This window comes from Pholis gunnellus (genome assembly GCF_910591455.1).
Source record: "Pholis gunnellus genome assembly, chromosome: 9".
Classification (NCBI taxonomy): Eukaryota; Metazoa; Chordata; class Actinopteri; order Perciformes; family Pholidae; genus Pholis; species Pholis gunnellus.
Window position 1 is genome coordinate 4,821,641 of NC_136535.1, and position 27,864 is coordinate 4,849,504.

The window sequence follows — 27,864 nt, forward strand, 5'->3', positions numbered from 1 at the left end:
AACTTTTGAATGTGTATATTTATTTCATATATTCTGACACTGTAAACTAAAATACCATTGTATTTACCCAGAGTGAAATACTTCATGTAATTCACGAAGAAAAATCAGTTTGATCAAAAAGCCACCTTGCACATCAAGAGAAACTTATGATATGGCAAACAGCACAGAATGCTAATGCTAGTGAATATCACAGTGGCAGGAACTTTGTAGTGGTGTTACACTACGAGGGAAGTTTATTTGTCTCCACAAGGCAATACATAGTGGTGTACAGGAGACAAGATGTAGAAGAGGCCCATATAAAAAGACATGAATAGGAAATTCAAATAAAAGGTCAAATAGAATAAGACTTTGAACAGTAGAATAAAAATGACACTAAGTAGTGGTCAACAGACCGGACATGAAGAGCTGTAAACACCGACCATGTTACCATGCACACTAATATCACACTATTACTCTGAACATGACCGAAGTCTGAATTTGATACGGGTCATGTAAACAACGGGTCATGTAAACAACACATTCCACAGACGAGTCCCCTTCATTAGCCATGTACACTGGGCCACATGCAAGAACCGCTCGTACAAACTGTACTTTATCTTTAAATGTGTTGTAGGAGTTATTTGGAGAACTTGACAAACTAAAAATGTTCTCGTAGTTAGAATCTTCTCTTAGGCACGAACACAATGTACTTCAGGTCCAGACCTGTCGAAGGAGTCCAGAGCAATTTGTGCCGTTATCCAAATCCATAGTTTATCACGAATGAATTGTATATTTTATTACTATATATATATATATATATATATACTGAATAAAGGACTTACGAGCTGACTGATAAAAAGAAGGAAGTACCAAAATGCTCTTGCATGTGTCTGTGTGTCTTTTACAGAATAAGGGCGTAACACTAATATATTGTGCATGTAAAGGTGTATATATATATATATATGTATATATGATAGGTAAAACTCATTTTTAGGACCTTCACCCGATACCGGTACTGTAATCACTCTGTAAACAGACATCAGGTTGAACATTCCCTCCTGCTGGACGTGTAAACGTCTAAAACGTAAACCCTCGGTAAACACTTCAGCTGACTGGAGGTTGTTTTGGTGGCGTGTCTCAGATGCTGGTGAGCACCGAGCTGGTCACTATAGCGACAGTGAGGGTTCCCGGCAGGTCGCTGTCACGGCGATCACCCTTGGCCCTCAGGTGGAGCGTCTGCTGGAATTCGCCCTGCTCGGCCGGCAGCGTCACCTGACCCAGGAAGGAGTCCATCAACACGTTGTGGTTGTAGATCTGAAGGCACAGAGAGGGAGTCACTGGGATGTTATATTTATTAATACAAAATAGAATCAACTTATAAATGATGATTTATCGTTACATTAAGTAGCTCCACCTTTACAAGCTGCAACATAAAAGGGATGAACACATAATGCAACAATGACATTCTGCATGAGCAGGCTACATCATACTGTTGGTGTTCTGTGGAGTAAAACTACTGTTACAAACACTCTGAACTATCCCTTCAGTAAAAGATCAGAATCATTTGTCCACCACTGCTCAATTTTCTCTCAGCCTTACATGGCTACCAACACACACACACGCACCTCGATTCTGATTGGCTGGTTGGCTTTCTTCCTGTAGAACAGCCCCTTGGTGTCGAAGTTGGGGCTGCGTGTGTTTTTATGGACTGGTGAGCGAACCTTCTCTCCTTCACAACGAATTATCACATAGGGGTCCGACACTGGAGACACAGACACACACACACACACACACACACGTCTGTTAGTTTCATAAATCAATCGATGTGTGATTTAAGATTAGGAAATGATGTTTGATGAATTTTGTTTTCATTATCAGCTTCTAAGCTACAAGAGAAAAACACATTCTGTTGTGTCGACATGCTTCTAGCGAACACACTGAGTTAGACTCTTACAGGACTGTGAACAGAGAGGTGGATCGATTCAGGCACAGCTGGGTGTACTTTCATTTACATCTTTTATTTCTATCTTACGCTACTTTATACTTCTACTCTACATATTAGTGGGAAATATTGTATTTTAAACTCCACTACATTTATTTGACAACTTAGCTACTAGTACCTTACTAATAAATATTGTATATAAAGTAGTTATAATCATCTCCACCTTTACCAGCTGTAACTCATTAATGCATAATGTATTCATCAAAATCCAGTAATATAATATATATCTTTGTGAAATGGGTCATTCTGTATAATGAGTACTTTTGGTACTTTAATTATACTTTGATTAAGGTACCAAGTATTTTCAATAAATGCAAACTGTCTGCTATCATGACTGGTTTACATTCACACTGGTGTAACTTTCTGCTGCGTTACCAACACTCTACTGCCATCTACTGACAGCAGGTCAGTTTAAAAAAACAATATAATGTCATATAAATAAATATTATATTTATAATTTATATATTTATTTTGCAAACAAAATAAAATGAAATGAAGACTGTTTTGTATAGCTTATAAATTGAATTTGATCGGTAATCTGTGGACGGATCAAATATCCTGTAGTGTCTCATTGTTAACTCAAATGTACCTCCATCAGAGTCTTGTCCTGCGAGTCCATTCGCATTCAGGATGTGGACCTGAGTCACCAGAGACGGATAACCACACATCCCAGACCAGCAGGTCTGTGGAGGCACATGTAGAGTCAACTCCCTGCAGGACAGACAGAGAGAGGGAGAGAGAGAGAGAGAGAGAGAGGGGGAGAGAGAGAGAGAGGGGGGGAGAGAGAGAGACGGGGAAAGAGATTACTGTGTACGTTTTTGTGTTTTTATGTAGAACCGTATGTTTATGTCGTTGCTGCTGCTGCTCTGTCATCAGCGTAGCTTCAAGCTGTAAAATGAAACCAGCCGTGTCCTCAGGTGTAAACTGCACCTGAGGTTTAGTCCGAACCAATTTCTATGTCTTGAAAAAGTCTGAAATGTAGCTCGAGCTGATTGTAACTGATGAATACTTGAACCTGCTGCAGACCTGGAGCCATATTCACAAAACATCCTAAGAGTGAAAGTAGCTCCTGATTCTGAGAGAAGACCAGAGGACTCCTGGGTCACTGAGTGCTGCAGGTCCTTAAGCTCACTTATTAACTAACTAAATATCATTTCATTTGTCCTGCACAGACCTGTGTACATGACAAACTGTGAAACTAATTAAGACAGTCAGAGTTCATTTTCCATCTCAAGGTTTTAAATATCACTTTTCATTTCTATTAATGCTGCTGAACAACAAACACTGAAACGGTCGACCAGAAAACAACAAAAAGCTCAAACTAAAACGAGTCCCCACTCACTTGCAGTCGGACGGCACGTCGGTGAAGTTGCGGAGCAGGAAGTCTCCCTCCAGGCCAGGGTCAAAGGTGGTGGGTATGATGACGTACCGCCCCTCAGGCAGCTCGATGCGTCTGAACACAGACCGGGAGTTGATGTAGGTGCTCCCGCCCACCTTCTGCTGGGTGGCGTGCATACGGTAGATCCTGTTGAACTCCACCTGAACACAGAGAGCCCACAGACATTAATAGATGAAGACTACTACAGTATCTATATAATGTATTGAGCTGGCAGGGGCGTGTCCCCAGTACACTAAACTATGATTGGTTATCCGTGTGATGAAAGGCGAGACCTGAGCTTGAACCAACTGTTTGACGAGTATTCTAGATTCAATTATTGGTGCAACTCAGACTTTAACGACTAATTCTACCCCAAAATGACCATTTGCATATTAAATACTGTTGTTACAGAAGACAACAAAAAGTCTTGAATTGAAGTAAATGGGGGACGCATTGAAGAACAGCAAAACTGTATCAAAACATTTGTCTACAAACTCTCACACAACTCGTGTAGTTTAACCCAAGTCTCATTCATCCAGTCAACTTCTCACAGAACTCCGCCTGAACTTATGAGCATTTTGTGGGTTTGTGTTTGGAAGCCTCTGGGTGTCTCCCGTGCTGCAGTACCACTCTCTGCCTGAACCGTTACTGTGCGCAGGCAGGGGGCGCTGTTTGACCAAAACACACACGTCACTAAAACCAATGAAAGTGAGAACAATTCACGCGACATGCTAATGTTCTCTAAGAGTAACACGTAACGCTTTCACGAGCCATAGTCCCATTTGGCTAGTCAGAGTGAATGTGATACGTTTGGTTTGTTTTCTATTTAGTCTGGTTCATCATGACTCTGCACTGATCTACTGTACGCACACATTCCCTTCTCTTCCAGTTTATCTTGAATGACTTTATAAACAGAAGTATTTTTGGGAACTTTACTTTACTTTAGCATATTCATCTCAGAAGTCAAGCAAGCATCGGACGTCTGCAGAGGTCCAACTCACTCCTCTCTCGTGTCCATCTCAACAAAATGTTCCACGCTGGGAGCCTGGGTTTGGGTCACTTCTTGTAATTATGTTGAAATATGTTCTCGCTGCAATCAAACTGCACTATAGTTTGATTGTCCACACCAGAGTGCAATCACTGTCTTCACCATCGCCCAAACAAACCTCACCTGACTTTGATTAAAACCGACTAAATGCTAGCTGCCCCCGCGCATCTTCTTATCTTTTTTTATTAAAATTCTAAACACAAGAATGTACAAAACTGTTATTTTTCTTTTGTGCTGTATTACATACTTGCCAGTTTATTTTATACACTTATTTACAACGAATGTAATCTTATAAGGCTACAACAGTCCTGCAAAATGTTTGGGTTACACACACACACACACACACACACACACACACACACACACACACACACACACACACACACACACACACACACACACACACACACACACACACACACACACACACACACACACACACACAGCGAGCTGACTCTGTGTATGTCGAAGCCAATAGCCAGGTTTTCTCCTTTTCCCCCTCTCAGCGTGGCTCTGCGGTCTTTCTGCTGCAGACAGATCAGAACCTCGTCCTCCGGCTTCTTCACGTCAAACACGTACTGCAACACAGAAGAAAAAGAAATACGCGCACGTCGTTAAGGGTTCAGCCCTTCAGAGTGGTCACTATCGCATAGCAACGCCAAATCTGAGACGGCGTGGCTCAATGAGAGACAGCCACACCTGCGGGTTCTGGAGGAAGGAGTGCTTGTTGTTGACGCAGCCCCCGGCTCGGTTGAGAAGCGGGTCGTTGAGGCTCTGCCAGGAGCCCTGCATCACGGCCTCCTCCCAGGTCTTGTGGAAGCTCAGGTAGGATGTGTTGATGAGGCGACACAGGATGAGGTCTGTGAAGTTGGCAATGAAGTCATCAAACGTCATCCTGCAGGAGGGGAGAGAAAGAGGGAGGGATCAGTAGCTATTCTGGTTTGAAGAAATAAGTGTAAATTCAGTAGAAATGACCTAAGAATCAGTTCAATGATTTGTTAGATCAACAAATCGACCCTTGAGAGATGGAGACTGAACTAATGTCAATATTACAGATGACAGTAATTATAGTAAGTCTACGGCCCAATCCCAATGTCCCTGAACCCTGAACCCTCAAGGACTTACTGATGTCTGCTGTTAAATGGTTGAGTGTGAGAGACTGTGAGGGTTTGAACAACGTCAAAAAATACTATGTACAACTGTGGGTATTTATTTTAGATTTTTTACTCCCTGATTTAAAGGTCTTCCAGGCTCTTTCCTCACAAGATGAGAGGACGTTTCAAACAATCTTTTTACTTGTTTTTGTCAAAACAGCTGAAAAATGTTTGATGAATAAATCGGTGTAACATAATCTCCGCTTTCGTGTGTTTTTATGTTCCATCTTTAATCCTTTCTTGCCAGACTAAACTCCCATGTGTCGTCCTCTTTGTTCACCTTTTTCTACATCTCCATGCTTCCACTGGTAACTCAGTGTTTAAAGTCACATTGCTATGAATTGTGGGTAATTCCCTTGAGCAAGAAATGCTGACTTACAGAAAGTGTTCATAAAGGGCTCAAAATGTCTGCGAGAGAGCCCTCAAAGTCTGTGTGTGGAGATTGGGCCACTGACTTTTGGGTTAGTCACAAACTCCAGGCACCTTGTGTCTGCCAGCAGGGGGCAGTGTTGAACTAAAACTCACCAGAACTCTCCATCATCCTGCACAATGACACCGATCTTCTCCCTCTCACTCTTACTGACCTTCTTCCACTCTTCAGAGCTGCAAACAGGCAGAAAAAAGGTCTGTATTCTTGTTGTAATGGCAGCTGTGACATGTTAACTTCAACGTATAAGTACGGGACAGACACAGTCTGTAGTACAATCATCTGGGACCAGACATGTTCGAATCATAGGTGCTCTGGACAGATTTCAAACAAGTCAAAGTATTTATTCCCACAAGGTTTACAATCTGTGTAGAAAACACGGTCTCACCTGTCGCTCCAGGCCCCGTTCCACTCTTTCTCTCCCCAGGGGTTTCTCATGCGGATCATGGTGAGTTTGTCCGACCGGAAGTAGGCCAACAGGCCGTGGCCCAGCCTCACCTTGCGGACGTCCGTCACCGCGTAGGCATGGCCCTTCACCAGGCCGCAGGACAGCCTGGCCTCCATGTCGGCCGAAGTGGTCGCCTGAAAGAACACGGCGCCGGATTCGGTCAGTCCGTAAAATCATTCCTAAATCAAGCCATTCAATCATTCAGCCGCCACATGTCTGCCCCTCTCCTCACCCGGATGGAGCAGCTGATGAGGCCCCCTCTGTCGTGGACCTTCAGGACTCTCTCGAACAGCTCGTTGCGTTTCTCTTCGTCGTCTTTGAAGCCGTTCTCCAACAAGTCCATCGGCTCCGACACGCCGCCGGTGAAATCCACGAGAGCGTCGGCCGTGTTGCCCCCGTCGAGCGCCTCGTAGCATCCGCACATCCTATAAAACACCATTAAAGCTTACACACAGCTTACTAATGATCAGATCTGTACTGGGCATTGAGCGGCCGGTTATGCATTTGGGTGTTTGTTTTTTTGATAACGCTACATATCGACTTCAAATGTTCAACAATCTGCTTTACAAAAGTTACCTTAATAGGCAAAGATATGCAGCCAATAATAACATTATAAAAACATTCTTTTCATTTTCCCACAGACAATGTTTGTTGGATACAAAGCTAAAGGTCCAGGCCTGAGGACATAACAAGAGGGTAACTACGACTCTTAAGATGCATTTCAGCAACAAACAAACAAGCTAATCAGAGAACTTCAAACTCTTTGACGCCGAGGGTGGACGGAAGCTTAAAATGATACAATTGAGAAAACTGATCACAATCTGCAGCTTAAATCAATTTTGGATTCCGGGTTCATTTTAGATTAATACGGGAAACATGGTGCCATAAAAAAACATTATAATTAACATATTCTCTTTGTTTCCTGTATTGTAACTTTGAACATTTTGTCGTAGCATTGTTGGAGAACAAGGACTTCCTCGCCATCGGCTGCTCCACTGTCACTGATGACCAATAAGTCTTACTTGGCGTAGGCCTTCTCCACCAGCGCGCTCCAGAACTCGTTGCTGTCGTTGGAGTGGCAGTACACCAGCTCTCCGTTCGCCGTGGGCAGCCGGTCGTCGATCACCACGTCCACCCACTCACCGAACCGCCAGAACCGGAAGTGGAAGATCCCGGCGTAGGACTCCGGTTTTTCATCCTCCCACTCCTGGTCCTTCCAGTCAGGGATCACCTGGGAAAAAAACAGACAATCATCATCTGGTCAAAGCTCTTTATTCCAAAATGTAAATCTAAAGGACTGAAGTAGAAAGTGAAGGTGTGTTAATCAGGTCTTTGTTTCACTACATACGAGTCAGTACACTAACACGCGGCCGCACTAAATCCCAGGTTGTGATGGTGATTTTCCCAGAAAACAGGTACATTTAGCTGAAAATTCCTGTAAAATTCCATGATCTCAATTCCAAGTATGCAACCTAAGTAAGAAGCAGGAAACTCACACATAATCGGTGAGTGCTGTCGTGAACTGTGACATCATCAATGATAAATAATAAATGTTCATTTCCTCTTCATTAGTGTGATGCTGTTCACATTCATAGGCTCAGTCACCATTGTGTTAGTGTTAGATAGTGACCTAAGAATATTCATTTAAATTAAAATCTTCCAGATCATTACTTTAAAAGTTGTAAAACATCTGCCTCTCCACTCGTTTCCCCTTAATTAACCTGAGGATGTACACCGTTTCTAACCAGGGAATACACACACACACACACCTCTCAGTGTAACGAGTGATATAAATAAGTGCTCCATTGAGCCGGGACCAGTGGAGCTCCCAGAAGCCCTCGGGAAACTCCCAGAGTTACCTCTCGTACGTCACCAGCGCCTCCTGTTGCCTAGCACCCTCACACATCACCCACCTCTGTAACGCCTTCTAAAAACTATAACTAACAAACTGAGTATTTTAATTTGATATTCAGACATTTCAAACCCAATCAACATAAAATAATTCAGACAAATGCTGCTCAATGTTTTCCTCCGTGATAGTGCAAGTGCTCATATTAATAATTATAAACACATAAAGAAATAAGAGTGTATTTGTGGACAGTTTGGTGCAGAAATATCCTTTAAAAGGACTGAAAGCTTATTCTGACTGACGCTGTTTTGGCATTGATCCCTTCCACCAATGCACTCCCTTACCCTCTCTCACATTATGTGGCTGATCAATGCATCCTAACCAATTCACCCTGTGGGAAGGAGGGCGGTTGGAGGGGGGGGGACAAAAGTGAGGAAACTGCCACTCTGTGATGGAAACAGTTGGGGAGGGGAGGGGAGACAAAGAGGGCGTGCGACGAGCCTACGAGGGAAGGAGAGCGAGAGTGCAATCTGAAACTCTGAGCAGAGCTCCGTCATCACAGCATCCATCCAGACTGAGCCGGACCTGCCCGCTGCCTTAACCCCAGGATCCTAACCTCCAGGTCGGACATGGACCACGCCAGAGCCCCCTCCAACACGCTGCTGCTGGTGTTCAAAGAAGACCCCGCACTGACAGAGGTTTGGTTCTCACATGTCTGTTTGTTTTCTTACTTGATAGAAAAATTGAATTGAATGAATGAAGTTTAAAACTAATGTGACAAAAAATGTCAACATGGCAGCTTTGACTGCTGATGATCTTTCAGAAAAGTTTGAAACAAAATATATTGAAATTTAGCGTATTGCTTTTCTTTTTATTGTTGGCAGACTATTCAAAGTTCATTTCTTTGGAGATTCGCGCTACTTTTCCATTTGAACTTTGCTCCCTGCTTTAATGAACAACCTTCAGAACATCTGCTCTTGAATCTGCTCTGTTTTGTGCCTGGTGCTCTGAATGTTAGTGATCAATGGCTCTACTCGTCAGAAGAGTTCAAACATTGACGACTGGCCTGGCGCTGTGCGTCACAGTGGAGGTCAACAGCTCCTGGGCTCAGATGCTCATGAGGATCTCTCGCTGTGCTGAGAGAAAAGTGCTTTTAGAGCAACGATCAGTCGACCGATCGATCGTTGTGTGTCGGAAGAAAGCTCATCAGCAAGTCAATTTCAAGCACAATCGCTCAAACAGTCGCTGGTTCCAGGTTCTCATATGCGAGGGTGTTTCTGATGTATTTACTGCTTATGCAGAAGTGTTCATTTTATAATCACCACCAACACTTTATTGTTTTTAATTTAGCATTATCGTTTTATTTTTGTGTCCTTATGGATTCAACCTCGTTTTTAATTAATGAAGCACAGCAGATATTTGCAGATGGAAAACTTAGGGTTCTATTTTCAGCCCTCATTAAAAACGATGTTCGTCTGTGATTTAGCAAAATCACTGGATGAGCAGCCCATTTTCTGTTCATCCTGAATCAGATGAGGCTTAAACTGGCAACTATTTTGATAATTCAATAATCATCAGAGTTACTTTTCAAGCAAAATGCCAAACTTTAGTTTGTACCGGCTAAACACAGACTGTTTGGCCATCATTGAGTATTTGATTGAAATAAAAGCTTTACTTTGTGCGATATCGTAACAATATCTCACCGTGTTTTAGACTTGAAAACCATCTTGGGTTCTGGGAACTCTTTTGAATTTTGATAATGAATGAATTTATGAATATTTGGTAGACGGTGTTCAAACTGATCAAAGAAACTGGACTTTGGGGGTCAAGTGGACAACTACAGAATTAAAGGCAGTGTGGTGGACGATCGATGCTGACCACACACACACACACACACACACACACACACACACACACACACACACACACACACACACACACACACACACACACACACACACACACACACACACACACACACACACACACACACCTTCTTCTCCAACCCATTTCCTCTCTCCCTGCCTGTTCCTCCACTTCCTCTACAGATGATGCGTCTGCGTGTGTCGTCTCTGCAGCGCTCGGGGCAGAAGCGTCAGGACGGCGAGCGTCTGCTTCTCCCCCACGAGGCCGTGTACCGGCTGGACTTCCACAACCAGGAGCTCAACTTCTCCCGCTGGTACTTCTCCCTCGCCGCCCACGGCCGCGTCACCATCACCGGCATCTCCCAACACTGGACCCCCGACCTCACCCACCTGATGACCCGTCAGCTACTGGACCCAATCGGCACGTTCTGGCGGAACGCCGAGGACCCGGAGGATTCCCCACTCAAGTGGCTGGAGGCGGACATGCAGGAGTTCGGCGAGCGGATCGCCGAGCTGGCCAAGGTCAGGAAGGTCATGTACTTCCTGTTTGCTTTCAAGGATGCCGCGGAGGCCGCGAATCTCAGCTGCTCGGTGGAGTTCACACTAGACAAGTGACGCTTCACTGTTTGTCAGTAGAATCCTTTTAGTGCTGGAGAAGCATCGCAACATTTTTGTTCAGTCATTTGACCTTTCGAAAAAACATCCAACTAGAGCTGAAATAAAAACTTTGGATCTCCTCAAATCAAAGAAATACATCATTTTCAGATTTTCCCTCAAAACGTCCTCATCTCTTCGTCTCACTGATTAAAGTCATTTTACAGCAACAAGATTGTGGTTCCACCTTCTTTGTGCTCAACTTTTTTCATTTTGCACTTAACAAGCCTTAAAGAAAGTATTTTTCACAAAACAAATCACAGTTCTTTAGAGATATTTATTTTATTCAAATGGACCTAATCCTGCTGTATGTTTCATGGCGCTATCATCAACCTCATCAATTAAAAACAATGAACTCAAAAAAGGTGTTGTGAGCATCCATTAAGAAAATGTTAACAAAATATTATCGGGTGAGGCTTAAACGTCATAATCAGTAACTACAATTTTAGAATGTTTATAACTCAAAACCTTTAAATAGAAAAGGTTCGGGCCAATCCCATTTCATATTTTTTGTGTCATGGAAATCATTTTGAATGCGCAACCCAGCCTTAAAACAATGTTGTCACGTTAAGGTTGGCCAGCTAGAGACGTCGGCACGCCGGCCATTTTCTGCCGTCTAGAACACAAACGACGTGAGACCAACAAAGACAAATCCAAACACTCGCTTTGGAGCACGCCTCTGAAAAACCCGGCTTTGGAGGGCCATGCAGCCAAAGAGGTTTAATGGGATTGAGGCTTTATTAGGCTACAAACTGAACTTCCTCTTGTAACTAAAACACACCTTGGCTGACCAGCTGAATATTGTGATGACATGTGTTTGAGTTGTTAGCCGTCTTTGTTGTTGTATTTTGTTTTTCTGAAGTCTTCCATCGCTCGCAGCAGAGGCAGCCACAGTAGCAGCGAATGGAATATCACACATTCACTCCGCATGACCATCGGCCTGACACCAAACACAGATCAATGGAGTGACATCTATTAAAGATCGACTGAAACCGTCTGTGTGATCTCATTGGTGCTGGTTGTTGATGGTGTTGCTGGACAGAGGAAGGAGGGAGAGAGGGACGAGAGGAGAGGAGACTAGGAAGGGAGGAAACAAGGAGGGGTTTATAAATGAAGTTTACGATTAGACCCTCAATTCTGGGGGAGAGGATGTATTTGCAGTTATCTTTAAAGGAAAATGTGCATATTTGGATTACCGTCCTCTTATCTCTTGCTCTTCAGTAAACACGGCTACTCTGGCAGTTATCACGAGCATGAGAGGATTAAAGAGTGAAAATAAATAAAGATGAGAAACCGGAACACATACAGTTTGTACTGCTGCGTTATTTTACTTTATTTCTTTATTTAAAAGGGACCATGTACAGTTAAAACATAAATGTCACCATTGGATGCACTGTACCAGATTGTAGCTTAAGCTAATTTGCATCTGTAGCCCCTTGGCAGGTCAAACAAGGACAAGACAATCGCACAGGTTGAGGTTGTCGTTTACATTTTGTATTCTTCTTCTTCTGTTTGTCATTACAATATTACACTGTTGAAAACGAATAGTTTCAGCAGCGATGAGGCGGTTACCTCTCGCTGCAGAGACGGTAAACCGCCCAGTGAGGACGAAGGCAGACGTCTCTGAGAAGAAACATGAAAACAGCCCCAAAGATCGATCCGCTCTGTGTAACAGCGAGAGGAACTATAAGAGTTTGTCTCCCTGTGTTTCAGCTGGACAGGGCTGAAGGGAACATTCCAGGACGCTGTGTTTACAGCGACAGCACCTGGTCATAAATTACAAAAGCTCCCATTTTGATTCCAGACAAACTTTCCACATTACTGGAGCAAGATGCTGGCAGCAACACGGCTTTTACACTGAGTAAGAGAGACAGAACGGCTTCAATACGGACAGAAACACGACAGAAGTAGAGAAAACGTCATCGGTTAATTAGAATATAATCCCAATAATGTATTCAGGATTTGCCAATGAAAGCCTGAGATAAGCTAGTAAATGAGCATCGAGTTAAGATTTATATTTTTGGTCAAACTCCTTTTAGGGTGCAGGAACAGCATGAGATGAACTATAAGTGAGGGGCTCTATATTTATAGTCTTTGCATGAGTTAAAACCAACAATGAATGCACAATTTTGAGCTCGTCAAATAAAATAGAGCCGGTTGGAACACTTCTTATTTTCAGTAAAACAAAGAGCATGATGCATGCTTTAATGCTTCAGTAGGAAATACATCTCCCCTTTAATAAAAATAAGTATTACTCATTAATGTAAGAAACAAAAATGATCCTAAAGAAACACGCCATGCTCTGTATGTGAATCAACACGTCTTTTAAAGACGCTTACCAACGCGGCCTTAAACCCATGTTGTCCTACAGGACGGAGACTTCCGGGTCTCTTTGCCGTGGAAGTGTCGTCATAATTGTCGTCAAACTGCCCGTGTAGTTGTCCTCAATCACACTAGAGGCTTAGTGAGTGTTTGGAAGCGGGTGTCAAGACAACCGGCTGCTCCGCCGAGGCAGCGGCGCCTGAAACGGGCTTTAGTTTCCTTCAGCTGATGGAAAAGTGAGCTGCTGAGGACCTCCGAGACCAGACAGGAGGAGCGAGGTAACCAAGAGTGGAAAGAGCACACACACACACACACGCACACACATATAAGAAAATAGGAAATGATTCGTCTAACTGTGTTTATGTGTACATTTATTTGAATTGTTTGTGTAGAATAAGCAGCGTATTATTTTATTATAGATCGCTATTTTACCGCCATCAAATGAAAACCATGACAGAGATGGGTTTTATCTTTTTGAGGGAATGTATTGCCCAACTCAGTCAAGTAGTTCTGCAACTAGTATAATAATAATAATAATAATAATCAATCCTGTTTTTGAAACATTGTCGTTTATGAACATAAATCACAAACCACAGTGGGGCTTATATAGACTATGAAGCCTGCAGGGCTTTTTCTTGCAGCTTTTAAAGTGAACTTTAATATTTTACCGCACTATAATAATTACAAAACAAAACGCTGCATTCAAATACTGATTTTAACATTGATTACCATAGCAACGGTCGAAGCCTTGAGTCAGTCATGTAGTAGCAGGATGCACACACGGACGTACATACGTACACAAATAATCACACGCACGTCTTGTCCCCGGTGACCGGTTCTAACCCCATTGTGTGTGTGTGTGTGTGTGTGTGTGTGTGTGTGTGTGTGTGTGTGTGTGTGTGTGTGTGTGTGTGTGTGTGTGTGTGTAAAAGGGCGACAGTACACACAAATCTTAAGTGAACACAGCAATCCACACAAATCCGACACCCATATACTTGCACTTACACATTCCCACACCCATCAGCGCACACACACACACACACACACACACACACACACACACACACACACACACACACTGTGTGTGCATGCATCCCGCTCCACCGGCTGTGGCTCAGGCATTTGAACAGAAGTCTCTAACTAACTGTGCTGAAGCTAGTTGTTGTATTTTGTTGTTTGTTTTTTTACAATATTGTGTGACTTTGTGTGTGTTCGCGATCTGACATTATTATTAACATATTGTGTGTTTGAACCCCTTTCAGTACCATGGATAGCGGCACTCGGCCAAGCGTGCCAAAACCCTTATTCATGTTTATCTATAATCACAAGCAGCAAACATTTCTTTTAAATAAAACACTGTCTGTGTCTCACCTTCTGCCAGAGTGCCTCTCTGGAGGCCAGGCTGGAGCAGGCAGCTACGAACCAGCAGTTTCCCAGCTGGCCCTGGTGCAGGTCGTGGGCACTGATGCCGTCCACAAACAGATGGGGGTTGCTGCATAACTCCTAGAAGGAAAAAACATGATTGCAATCAGTGTTACCCCTTTCTTCTTCTTTCAAATACATGATGTCAATTTATTCCCCCTGACTCATCAACGTAGCAAAAGGAGGAGAGTGAAAATCCTTTAAATGTATTGAAGTGTCCATTGAATGGTTTTGCCAGCGTAGATCAAAATAACAGTTCTAGGTTACAAAGACTCCAACAAACACTCAACACTTCAGGTTCATTTTGAAATATCAGAGGAAAAACTATTTGTTTAATAAGGAATTACCAACATAGTAGATTAAGGCTAAGGGGGGTTCTAATTATCTCCTATGTTCTTTAAGCCAATCACAATCGTCTTGGGCGGGGCTAAGTCCAGGATGTGGCAGTGGCCAATGACAGATTTATACCCAGAGTGCACATCTGCTGAGTCAGACTATTGGTCAACCTACAGCTAGTGCACAGAGGAGACACTTGAACAATGTGGTCATCTACTGGGCAGCTGCCAGTTATGTACCAATGTGACGCAGGGCGTTAGCCAGAGCACTCAGCCAACCGTAAAGGTAAATACAGGGTAAAAAAACACCCTCAGATTAAATAGAAATAACTTCAATAACGTTCAAAGCAAAACAAACCGCAAAGCGTATGGGAGGCAGGCTATCAGGACACGCAGCTATCAGGACACGCAGCTATCAGGACACGCAGCTATCAGGACACGCAGCTATCAGGACACGCAGCTATCAGGACACGCAGCCCAATGAAGGAGTGGAGATGAACCACAAAGAGCACGAAGCATGTGGAGACAGACGTATACATTCAACACGTTATATCCCAGCATATGAGATGGAACGTGTTAATAAACCAGCTTTAGAGCTGCCAGGCTAGCCGTTTCCCCCTGCTTCCAGTGTTTGTGCTAAGCTAAGCTAACAGAGTGCTACTGTAAGCTTGATATTTAGCATGCAGGTTTTAGTGGCATCGATCTACTCATCTCACTTTAAAGTGAGATGAGTTGTTTAAACAATTGTTGTTTAAATACATATTTTTGAAGTTTTACCTTGTATGTGATGTATTTCCTTTTGTAAAGTCACATGACAAACTGTATGTAAAGAATTTCAAGTGCCATCGGCTTAATCAGCAATGAGTGATCATGTTATTGTTGCCGTCACTTGTAAATACATTTAAGTTGATGTTTCATTATTTTGTTTATAATTAACCTTTTCCAACAAGTACATTTGCGTGTATTTATACACTAGTTAAACACTTATGTGCCTTTTTTAATTGATTTTAAACCTTTTTTTCATGCACAGATGGACATGTTTATGTGTCTTTTTTATAATTGAACTGAAATCAAGCATCTTTCAAGTAAAGAAAGAAACTGAAATGCTCCTCGCTGTGTGTGCATTCTCAAATTAGAGGTCGTTAAATTTAAGTTCACATACTGTATATGCCCACACACACACACACACACACACACACACACACACACACACACACACGAAATTGCCTGGGTGGGTCTTCTTTCCACTCTTTCTTCATCCTCCTTTTTTCTTCCTTAAACCTACACAAAACATGCTAAATTTGACTTTGTCCAGTAAGATCACACTTAAACACTGAAACCCTGTCTTACTGTCTTACTGTCTTAAAATAAAATGACAAATTGTGCAATGGTGTGTTACATCAAATGTGTTGATTCATTACATTTTGAATATTTCCTTGTATGATTAGACACTTTCTGGTGACAAAAATGTGTTTGTCGGAAAAAACAATTCTTAAAAAATCTAAATGAAATCTGGAAAAAGACAAAACTCTAAATATGTACATTGAAAGAGTGAATGACAAAATCCAGTCTTCATTCTGTGTAGATGTATTGTGAGCAAAAGGTTCTATCAGGCTTCTCTTTGACAAATAAAGAGGGCATCTTCCAAAGTTACACTTCTTACTAGTACAAAGTTTCCTCTTTGTTCAGCAGGGAAACACAGTAATACTCTTTGCACTACAAAGACTTTTAAAGTTACTCGCTTGCTTTGAAAAGAGATCACTCCTCAGCCAAAACAGAATGGAACGATTAGAGACGGACAAAAACAGTTTATATTGTGCCTGTCATTATTGTTTACATGGTAAATGGTTTTATATTGTATTGTATTGACCACTCTGGCATGGCCGACACTGTCTGCAATTCATAGCCTTTCACAGATATACTGATGGTTAGAGAGGCAGGCTTTTTTGGATCCCTGACCACGTCATGCATCTTCATGCATATCGGATAGCTGTCTGATATCTTACACACCCAAAACACCCCACTCTAGGAATGACCAACGCCTGGCAGACGAGCTGAATGAGTTCTACTGTAGATTCGAAAGACAATGGGACAGTCCTGACTCCATCCCCCACAGCTCCATCAACCAGCCCCCCCTCCCCCAGCTCAGCAGGGGCTCATGCCTCTGTACCACCCACCCTATCTCTGGTGGAGATGAGTCCGCCTACAGGTGGGAGACTGACCATATGGTGACAACCTAGAGCTCAACACTCTAAAGACAGTGGAGATGGTTGTGGATTTCAGGAAGAATGCAGCCCCACCAGCCCCTATCACTGTGTGTGACTCCCCCGTCGACGCTGTGGAGTCCTTCCGCTTCCTGGGCTCCATCATATCCCAGGACCTCAAGTGGGAGCTGAACATCAGCTCCATAACCAAGAAGGCTCGGCAGAGGATGTACTTCCTGAGGCAGCTGAAGAAATTCAACCTGCCAAAGACAATGATGGTGCACTTCTACACAGCCATCATTGAGTCCATCCTCTGCTCCTCCATCACAGTCTGGTACGCTGCAGCCACTGCCAGCCAAGGACAAGGGCAGACTTATCCGGTTTATCCAAAGACGAGCATTGTAATCAACTAGATGTAGAGATACAAGGGAGACTGGGTTCGCCCACTTACTGTCAAAAAACTACTTTCAAGCGAGCAGGAAAAAGACTCGAGAGCGAGCAGGTTTAAGCTTCTCGAGCGACTTTTGCTCGCGGAGTGATATAAAAGCGCTCGTCAAAGTAAAATACGCGCTCGGCTGTTTGATTTTCGCGCGCGCATGGATCTCATTTGCGCTCTCAGATTTTGAGTGATTTGCCTTCATAGATCTTTTTCTTCTCTCTGCCATGATGTGAGTCTCACGCTGTACTGAGTGAGTGAGTGAGTGAGTGAGTGAGTGAGTGAGTGAGTGAGTGAGTGAGTGTGTGTGTCAGAGTAAAGCACGACTCCGCCCCTCAATCAAAGAGGCATAGAGACAGAGAGAGCTTTGCAAGGCCGGACTTCTAAAGTACCGATAGCAGAACCGTTAACTCCGGACCGCATCAATACTCGGGTATTTTACTCATTTAGAACTGGTTCCTGTTGAGAACAGAGTTTCGGGGGCCTCCCTAATTGTCAGACAATTCTGATGACAATCTGCGTCTGTCGGTGGCCAAAACAAGCAGTTTAAGTGCACGCACTCGATGGTGAGGAGTTACCCCGAGAGATTACATTACAGCCTGTAATTTAGAAAACCATTGTCCCCATTAGTCACTTAGACACAAAAACATAAGACAACAGGGTCCAGGTTAGAAAATAACAATGTTGCCCTTTGTTAGTGACACCGATCCAGAGACGTGTCGACAAAGAAGGTTTCACTCAGAGAGACAGTTTAACTTTAGGGTCTCCACTCCATGGACAAATCCATAATATTGATCCACGGGAGTGCTTTAAGTGTCCTGTTTAATTATTTACCAGCTCAGATCATCAATGATTGACAGTAAACACATATTAGCGGGTCAGACTTTAGCTGGTTGTTTCTTTTATACAGTCTATACTGGAGGGCAATTGGTAAATTCTTCTAATTCATGGTTGGAATAAGACATGCAACTTTAATTTCTTTCAAAAAATAAACCGAAAAAAACTCTAAACATCATTTTATTCTCACCCTAACCCTGATGTTGCTTTACTCATAAAAGACTGATCCTAGTCACTTCCACACAGTGAGGCATACAGCTTGATAGTCTAACTGGTATCGGATCAGAACTCCAAAACCAAAGCACAGGTATCAGCGTCGGTATGTAGACCGATGATCGGTGCATCACTAAACTAGTACGTTCGCTTTAAAGTGGATTAAAAAGCCAGTTTTAGCACATTATATTTCCCACAACAAATTCATGCTCATACTCATACAATATGTCCAATTTATTATCTTTACAATACAAGTGTTGTCATGCTAAATATTAGCAGATTGATACTACTGAAATCTGTAAAACAGCTCATGTAGTCACTGTAGTTTGTAATAAACACAACTCAAACATTTCGGGGACTATTTTTAGCAGCGGATTAATCCACATTTGGTGCTCTAGTGAGAATTTGTGGCCGCAAGACGATGCGCGTGTGTGTGTGTGTGTGTGTGTGTGTGTGTGTGTGTGTGTGTGTGTGTGTGTGTGTGTGTGTGTGTGTGTGTGTGTGTGTGTGTGTGTGTGTGTGTGTGTGTGTGCGTGTGTTTTAAGCTTCTCGAGCGACTTTTGCTCGCGCAAGACGGACTTTTGCTCGCGGAGTGATATAAAAGCGCTCATCAAAGTAAAATACGCGCGCGGCTGTTTGATTTTCGCGCGCGCATGGATCTCATTTGCGCTCTCGGATTTTGACAGTGATTTTCCTTCATACAGATAGAAGCTGGAAAGCCATTAGGCAATATCTCCATGAGGAGCATCACATTTCCACATCATCTAACTTAGCAGCTAAACCCGCTGCAGTGGTTACTGATGCACTGCATAAAAAACATTCCTCAAAACCAATAATGTCTCTGCCGTAAACAACTCTGAGATATCACACTAGTTCAATGTTTATTCTGGACTGAGGCCATCGGTCGACAAACTGAACGCTTACTGTAACAAAGTACAAGATTCTGATCATTTTAAAACTTCTAGCAGCAAATCTCAGAGCCATTGGTCTTGTTTCATAGTGTTGAGAGCACAGCGCTGTCCTGCTCACTCCACCCGGCATTCTTTTTATTTCATAGACCATTGAAGATACAAGAGGATAAGCCTCATGTATTCAAATCAGTTTACAGAAGAACTCTTTTACACATCGAAGTCTGATTACAGATGTGATGCTACTGTAATATATTGTCCTTTTATTGTCATCGGGATGTCAACTCAAACACATCGCAAAAGACGAGATCTGTGTTGCTTTGCCATGAAGGGAACAGTTCCCTCCTGGAGGTCTTGTATCATGGCAGGACGGCCTCAGAGTCTCTGTGGAGGATGTGAGGAGGTAAACATTTTTGGATGCAGAGGTTACTTAAGGTACATCGACTCAGCCTCTGTTATAACCTGAATTCATGTACACAGACATCAGAAACATCTCCTGCTCTTCTGGCCTTGTTATTTCATATTTAGCCATGAATTTGTCCTTAACAAAGCCCGACTCTGTTCCTGAAACGCCTTCCTTAAACTTGTCTGGGCTGCTCCATAAAACACTGGACTTGGATACAAAGCAAATAGAGAATATATCAGTTAAGGATGAGCAGCTCCTTCACTGCTCAGGTGTGTTTGAAACCTTGTTTCTAAGAGGACATCTGCTAATTCCTTCCAGATGACCACTTCTCCATTAACAGGGACGTGCACCCTAACACATCACATCACAATCTTTCTCTCAAACTAACTATTTCAAGTGAAATATGTGATGACGTGCTGCATTTTGGGGTGGTTTTTTTTTTCCCCATACAAATTATTCTTTTATTTTTCCTTCCCACAATCCCAACAGTCCATATTCCACCACACGTATGAGAATAACCGGCAAGTAGATCTCAACCAAACATTTGCTGAAATATTGGATCGAAGAGTACACACATGCGCGCACACACACACACACACACACACACACACACACACACACACACACACACACACACACACACACACACACACACACACACACACACACACACACACACACACACACACACACAGAATTCCTCTCTGCTCGGTAACCTCCTTACCCTCTCTGTGCTCTCCATTGTACTCGCCTCATGACGTCCCCTGACCCACCTACTGCCTCTCGTCTCTCTCTACCTCCACCGACAATCAGCTGATCAGCTCTGATCAGCTCGCTGTGCCTATTCCTCACATCCTTGGCTGTAGAATGTTCTTTTACTTTGCAGCATGTCGGTGGTGTTTGTCCACTAAGGTGAACAGTGAGGGGGCCGCTGAATTTCCATTGAAACCACCAGTTATGTGTTTAAAAAAGATGTTATACTGCTGTAAAGCAGACGCCATGTGGAGAACTCCAATAGTTATCCAACAATCCTTGGCTGAAACATATCAGGGTCATTGTAGGTAAAAAAAAACAGAAGAAGAAAATGATGGAGCCGAGTGAGGGGGATAATGTTCAGAGAAGGAAAACACCAAGATTAAAGTCGTAAATTAAAAAAAATGTAAAAAAATATCAGACATTCCCTGAGATTTTAAAATCATAAATTTGCAATACAGCATGATGTTGATTTAGTAAATTATGGTCCATGTAGAGTCACACAGACCATAAAGCAGAGTATGCTTTAGGGGCCACTTTGTGATTGACAGGTCGCTAACACGGCGCTGTCCGGTCTGGGAGTTAACCGTGTTTTAACCCTTTCACAGTGTGTTTTCAGTTCATGAAAGCTAATGTTGGTTGTTTAAAAATCTCTTATTCAGCATTCGGTTGCACTTAGCTCCACCCGCCTGTGTCACTTCTGGTTGCAAAAATCCAAGATGGCGACTTGAAGCTTCAGAACGGCTGTCCACAAACCAATGGGTGACGTCACGGAGACTACGTCCACTTCCCACCCCCACATTCTTTAAGGCCCTATTCTGATTTGCCGTTGTGGCTGGTGTGACCCCACCGCTAGTTTTGTTGTGAATACAACCAATTTAAAGCAATGTCGCTTCAGAGTCCATATGCTTATGATAACGTGGTGATTCTGGACTAAAATCAACCAGCATTTCCTTATCACTCAATCAGATTGCAATGTTTAATTTGATTAAGTCCTCCACTGTAGCACACAGCCAGTGGTGGCATCTGTGATGAGGGTGATCCAACCTTTCAAAGTGAAGAGATGTGGTTCCCTCACGTAAATTCTTTGTAATCTCAGAGAACATCCAAGTTTGTTTCTTGTAAATGTGTGGCTTTTGTCTCGTACATTGACCACTTTAATCTCAGAGCGTGTCCGAGTATGTTCCTCTCTGGATAGTACCCCCCTCCCCTGGGGCTCCGTGATCTATTTATTTCACATATGCGATGGCTCTGATCTGCCTGCCGTAGAAAACACGTGGACTTCTCGCTCCCTGTGTAACAAACCATTTCTTTTGTTCTCACCTTGGGCCTCTTCCAGGTGACTGTGCCGATGCGGTTGCTCTGGTAGAACAGAGACTGGTCGGTTGTGGGGAACAGGGGGTCTTCAAACAGACGGCCGTTCTGCTGACACTGCCTCCTCAGGGCAGAGAAGGTCTGGCTCTCGTATGGGACCACCATCCCCCTGCACAGACAGAAACCGACCATTAATTAATCAGGGCTTTCCCCCCAATTCTGACAATATATTTTATAGTTAAAAAACATTAAAAAGGCTCCTACTGTCTGTTCAAATATAATATATACAATGCAGCCAAACCGAAAGGCAGGGCTGAGAAGAAACACTGTTGGTTCTTTAGGAAAAACACTCCCAGAAAAAATAAGAAAAGAATCACACAGTCACACACACAAGATAGTCTAACACACATAACATAAACGGCCCCACCAATCATGTGACAGGATGACAAACAGTGATGTTTGAGTACGGATCAGCAGCAGAGCAAACACACGAGGAACGTTTGGTGCGCCAGCATTAAGGGATGGATCTGGTGAGTCAAGTCCTGAACCGCAACTTCCTGTCTGCCGAATGAAGTGGACAATGAAAGAAGGGGATGTGGTGTGTGTGTGTGTGTGTGTGTGTGATTTTAAAAGGGTTGGTTTACTTAAAAGAATGCTGGTTTCCTCCTTATTGTTTAGTTTACTAACTTAATGCAATGCTCATGAAATATTCAGCGTACAGTACTTCACATCTTGAGCAGCAGATAAAAACCGTGACTGCTCAGCAACACATACAGTAAGTAACAGTCGAGCATGTTAGTAAATGAAATGAATTACGCTTTTATGTTTTTGAACATGACACCGAACCAATCTACAAATCCATTCCCTGGTGTTTTAGTCAAACTCTATATTTCACCGTCCAGTAGCCGTCAACACAAAAAGCCAGACCTGCCCCTCTTTACTCAAACGGTATCGCAGTCCATCGGTCGGCCTGGTGTCTCAATGAACACCCGAAAAAGCCACAACGACGAATCCTCCTGAGTTGATCTAGTACGTTAATGGTAACAAAGGATTCTCCCCCTGGTAACATTTGCGTAACACTGTCAGCGCAGCTCACAGGTCTGACCTTGATGCCGTTACACTGATTAAGATCACCGTTAATACTCAAAGAGAACTAAACCAGTGTAGAACTATGACACCGTGAGAACTTTGCTCTGTCAGAGAGATTCTTCTCACACTCACAGCTCATTAATGAATGTTTTTCTGTAATGCAACCTTCCTTCATATCGTTTGACTTTTTAAACTCAAACCAACTGAAAGCTGCTAAACTAGCCTGGAGCTACCTGTGTGGTGGAATGTCAGCACAGTTACTTAACTACTGTACTTCAGTGCAAATTCAAGATACTTGTACTTTACTTGAGTATTTAATGCAACACCAAACTTCTACTCCCCTACTGTACATACATCCTCATACTGTCCAGTGAAAACCACATATCTCCAGACGTGTTGATGCTGAGTGTTTGTGATGAACTGAAGGATGAAGTGTTCCTCTACTTGTGGAGAAAACCCTCGTACTTCTTCATCTGAATAAACTCTTTAAAAAGCCTCTTGGATCAGCTGGAAAATGCATCGTCACAAAGCTGAAAACAGAGCTCTTTATCTTTTTAGAGATACAAGGTTCTCACAGGACATCATACAAACGTGATGATCTTATAGAATATGATGCATTGATGTAGATTAAACTAACTATCAGGACATAAAGGAGTTAAAAACATCTACGGCTGTAAAATGCAACAGACACATGAACGCATTAATATTAATCCAGACACATAAGAGTAACTTTACTGCACTATCAGTACTTTTCGGTACATTTTGCTCATAATACTCATAATTACAGGACCTGAATAGTGTTGGGATCTGACCATGTTGTCTCGCCATGTGCTTTGAGACAAAGACATCAGGCCTTTCAGTTTGCAGAGCGACCTGGAGCCTGATTTGGGTTTGTGATGAGAGCAATGTTTCCATGCGAAAGCGATAAAACATCAACACTGCGATCTAATTGGCCGAGAGCCACAGACACCCCAGGACCCCCTGTGGTTCAGCCCATTTCTATAAAACAGCCTTGCTTCCCCCATCTCTATGTTTTTCCCTCCACCACCTCGGTCGTTCAAGGAGGCAACGTTGCCGTCCTTAAAATAAAGTCTGAGGTTTAACGGTTTAGATTCGCTGGACGTATCTACTGGACCGTTTCTTTTGTTTGTGTTCGCATCCTGGATGAGGAAGCGAACAATGTTCCTGCAGAAGTGAAGAAACGGACTTCTTCAAGTCAATTCATGTCGGTTACGAGCCAAAGAACTTCTCTGCTACGGAGAGAATTTATTGTGCAACACACGGAACCGCGCCATCGGAGGACCGACCGATCAGACCACGAATTCCAGTCCTAGTAAGGCAGAGAGTCTGGGCAGAGTGAGGTCATTGTGTTTATTATCTTGTTTGTGTTGCTTAAATTACTGACATTTTTATAACGTGGTGTGTGCTCAACAATCGCAGAGATTAACGATCAAGATCATTAATGTTGTGTAGAAGTCACTGTGTATTTCATACTGCTGCAATCGTGTTGAGATAATTCACCGCTGGTGAGGCCGGAAGTTGTTTCTCATTAGTTCAGAAGATCGTCAGCTGTGTTTCTGTAGATGAGAGAACAATCTTCTGTCTTCACCGCGGCGGGGAGGATGGAATTTTGTTTTGGAGGATTTATTTTGTTTTGTTTGCTTTCTCTCTTCTTTTACACACACACACACACACACACACACACACACACACACACACACACACACACACACACACACACACACACACACACACACACACACACACACACACACACACACACACACACACACACACACACACACACTTCTCCCTCTTACCCCCGTTTGTTGATTTTAGATAGCGTGCTCATAAATGTAGTTTTGTTGTTAGTTTCAATATTAGTTGATTCGATCATTATTATTGGAACTTAATAAACTGTTATATTTTAAAGAGCAGCTGTCTGTGATTACTTTGTGCATGTATTGTGATAATAGCTGATATGTGGTCTGTTGCTCAAACTTAAACCTTCACTTTCACTCTGAATGTGTAATAGTACTCAGACTGTTGACATTGTGAGTGAACACTAATTTTGAGACTTAGTTTATCATTTGGTTATTGGTCCCTGTTAGCAGGGTGGTGCCCTGTTATTGTTAATAATCTTACTGACATTAATAATTCTATTGATGTCAATCATTTAGTTTTCTTAAGTGCTGATAACTCAAACACGCTGCTTTACTTTCCCATCAGTACTTCTTCTTCACTGAGGATGTGGGTTACCATGGGGACCGGTGGGTAATTCTATCAGTGTCAATTAAAGGCACTAAACTCAGAGAGGAGACAGAGCTACACGTCGTACTATCTGCTCGCTGGCCAGCTTCAATAAATACTAGTTTGTCCTTTGTGATGCTGAGGCTTGAAAAACACAAAGAAGCAAATTGTCTTTCAAGAACAAAACGTCCTGGTTAGAAATAAAACAATTATCAGACCACTCATCTCATAACCCAGACTAATAAAACACACGATCTGCTTACTAAATCAAAAATAAATAAAGTATATACTGTAGTAGTGAGGGGAAGTCCTGTGGGTCAGAGGATAGTAGAGATGAGAACACTATGAGAGGCTGAGAAGAAACTCAGCTGACCTTCTTCTTCTTCTTCTTCTGCAGACGACCAGCATGACTGGGACATGACTCATCATCAGATGGGGGAGGGGGACAGTGTGTGTGTTTGTGTGTAAGTGCATTTAATCATACGATTAAAAAAACAATAAAACAAATCAGAAACCTGGCCGAGAGGTCGCCTGTGGAGTTTGCAGTTGTCGTGTGTTTTCGTGACAAACGGTAATTTGGTCCATATTTAATATATTGGCCTGACCGGATTATTAGGCTCTGATTTGAGGACGTAACCTTGAGCTTCGGGGTGTTTGTGACTATTCAAAAGATGAATACATACTGACAATAACCACTTGTTGTAGCCGCTAATTAAAAAACACATAATATAGAACAATCACCACTACAGAGAACCCACGATTACCCAACTCTGGCTGTGACCAGTTGAACTATTGTCAACAACACAGTTAACGCCTCCTTCAAACTGCCTGCAGCACCAGATTCACTTCCTGACATGATTGTGTGACAACTTCATTAAGTTCAGACCGCACAGCTCACTTTTGATTCATTTGACACACGTAAATAAGAGTGAATACACCAAACCTTTAAGGATCAGCGGTGTTGATCCACAGACACACAGGTTTGACTATTGAGTAAGACCAGAAGGCAGAACAGCCAAACAACGGGTGTGGTCTCATGTGGGCACCAACAGGCATGCCACCACAGATACTGTGTCACAACTCAACAACAATGCAGATGTCAAAACATCACATTTGATGACGTGTGACATGAACATGTTTGATGTAGACAATGCAGACGATATGATGTGTGTCTGCATGTTTCACTTTGCTAGAATTAACTTTAAGACATATTTTGTGGAGGAGCTTCATGTGTTTTTCAGCTGTGTGAAGTAAAGTGAAAATAATTACACCGGAAACGGGGAGGAAAATCCCTTTAAAGTAAAAGTACCATGTCTGTCACAGAAAAGAAAACACAGTATTTACACACAGTACTTTTATACTTTTACTCCACTTCCTCTATCTCAAAACTTTAATTACTTTGCAGATTCAGATTATCAATGCAAAATATAATCAACAAATAACTATCATATCTCGTGTAGATTAAGAAAAAAAACGCTATTGATCCTAATAAACTACCCAAATAAAGTGAGCTAAAATTAGCCCCAGCTTCAACAAGTGGTGTACACACTAATGCAAAAAATATTGAATCCAATAATAGATTATTATTCTGAAATGTGCCATTCTGCATAACACGTACTATTACTTGTGGTACTTTTAGTATATTTTGATGCCAAAGCAGGGCTTTTGCTTGTAACAGAGTATTCCTAAACTTTAGTATTGCTACTTTAACTGAAGTAAAATATCTGCAAGTACTTCTTCCAGCATTGTGTAGGATTCCCAAACCCTCCGCACAGACTCCAACATAACGCGTGAAAATAGCATTTTATTTTGAAGGTTGTTGACGGAAACGCATTTGTTTACGCGAGTTAGCTTGAAAACGGCCAGTATTTCTTCTTTTTCATAAGATTGTTCATCTTCTGTTAAGAAGGCGGAAAACGAAACTGTGAACATTTGACATCCTGTTTGACTGTAATAATGTTCTTCTGTTTAGTGTTGTCATCTAACTCCACCAACAAACGTTTAACAAATCTGTTCTACGTGCAAATTGTCAAAGTTTGCGTGTGTAAAATTCAACTGAACGACGGCGGTTAAAATAAACTCTTAACTTTTCTGACGTAGAAAACAGACTGTTGAATGACGGGTTAGAGTGAGCTTTCCCACCAGACTCCAGGTGAATGAAAGCTGAGTTAGCTTCCACTGTTTAAACCTTACCTGGCGATGTTTGGTTAAATGTCAGCTACCCGGGTTGCTCACGCGGATGTTCTCTCCCTCTTGTCCTGGGGGGATTTTCGTTTTTTTTTGTATTCCCTCTCTCTGTCGTCAAGCCGGTGATGTGCGGAGCTTTTCAGCCGTAGTTGAGTTAGTTGACAACCGTGAAAGTAAAACACACACAAACACACACTCACAAACACGCGCACACACACAAGAGGAGCTCCAGCCCGCCTTCACTCATCTGAAGGCTGGAGACAGGCTCTATGGTGCCTTCAGGTGCGGTGAGGACAAATCGGAACGCCTCAGTGCTGTGTTGGCTAACGTTGGTAGTGCTAGCAGAAGTATTCCGATCTATTTAAAACTAGCAATACGGTATAG

The 27,864-nt window shown here is 42.7% G+C and overlaps 2 protein-coding genes across 2 annotated transcripts; one reads left to right on the top strand and one right to left on the bottom strand.

Annotated features, from left to right (window-relative positions):
• Nucleotides 1–27,720, bottom strand: capn5a (calpain 5a). Its single transcript, XM_079166016.1, has 13 exons — nt 27,487–27,720; nt 21,964–22,123; nt 14,498–14,629; nt 7,459–7,667; nt 6,669–6,861; nt 6,377–6,570; nt 6,087–6,164; nt 5,107–5,302; nt 4,863–4,985; nt 3,324–3,520; nt 2,571–2,692; nt 1,605–1,741; nt 1–1,293 (listed from the first exon to the last, which is right to left on the bottom strand). The coding sequence occupies exons 2-13, from the start codon at nt 22,117–22,119 to the stop codon at nt 1,117–1,119; spliced, it is 1,914 nt and encodes a 637-aa protein (XP_079022142.1). The 5' UTR covers nt 22,120–22,123; nt 27,487–27,720; the 3' UTR covers nt 1–1,116.
• ompa (olfactory marker protein a) lies at nt 8,869–11,286 on the top strand. Its single transcript, XM_079166017.1, has 2 exons — nt 8,869–8,983; nt 10,334–11,286. Exons 1-2 carry the CDS (start codon nt 8,915–8,917, stop codon nt 10,763–10,765), a joined length of 501 nt encoding a protein of 166 aa, XP_079022143.1. The 5' UTR covers nt 8,869–8,914; the 3' UTR covers nt 10,766–11,286.
• Nucleotides 27,721–27,864: the final 144 nt, after the last annotated feature.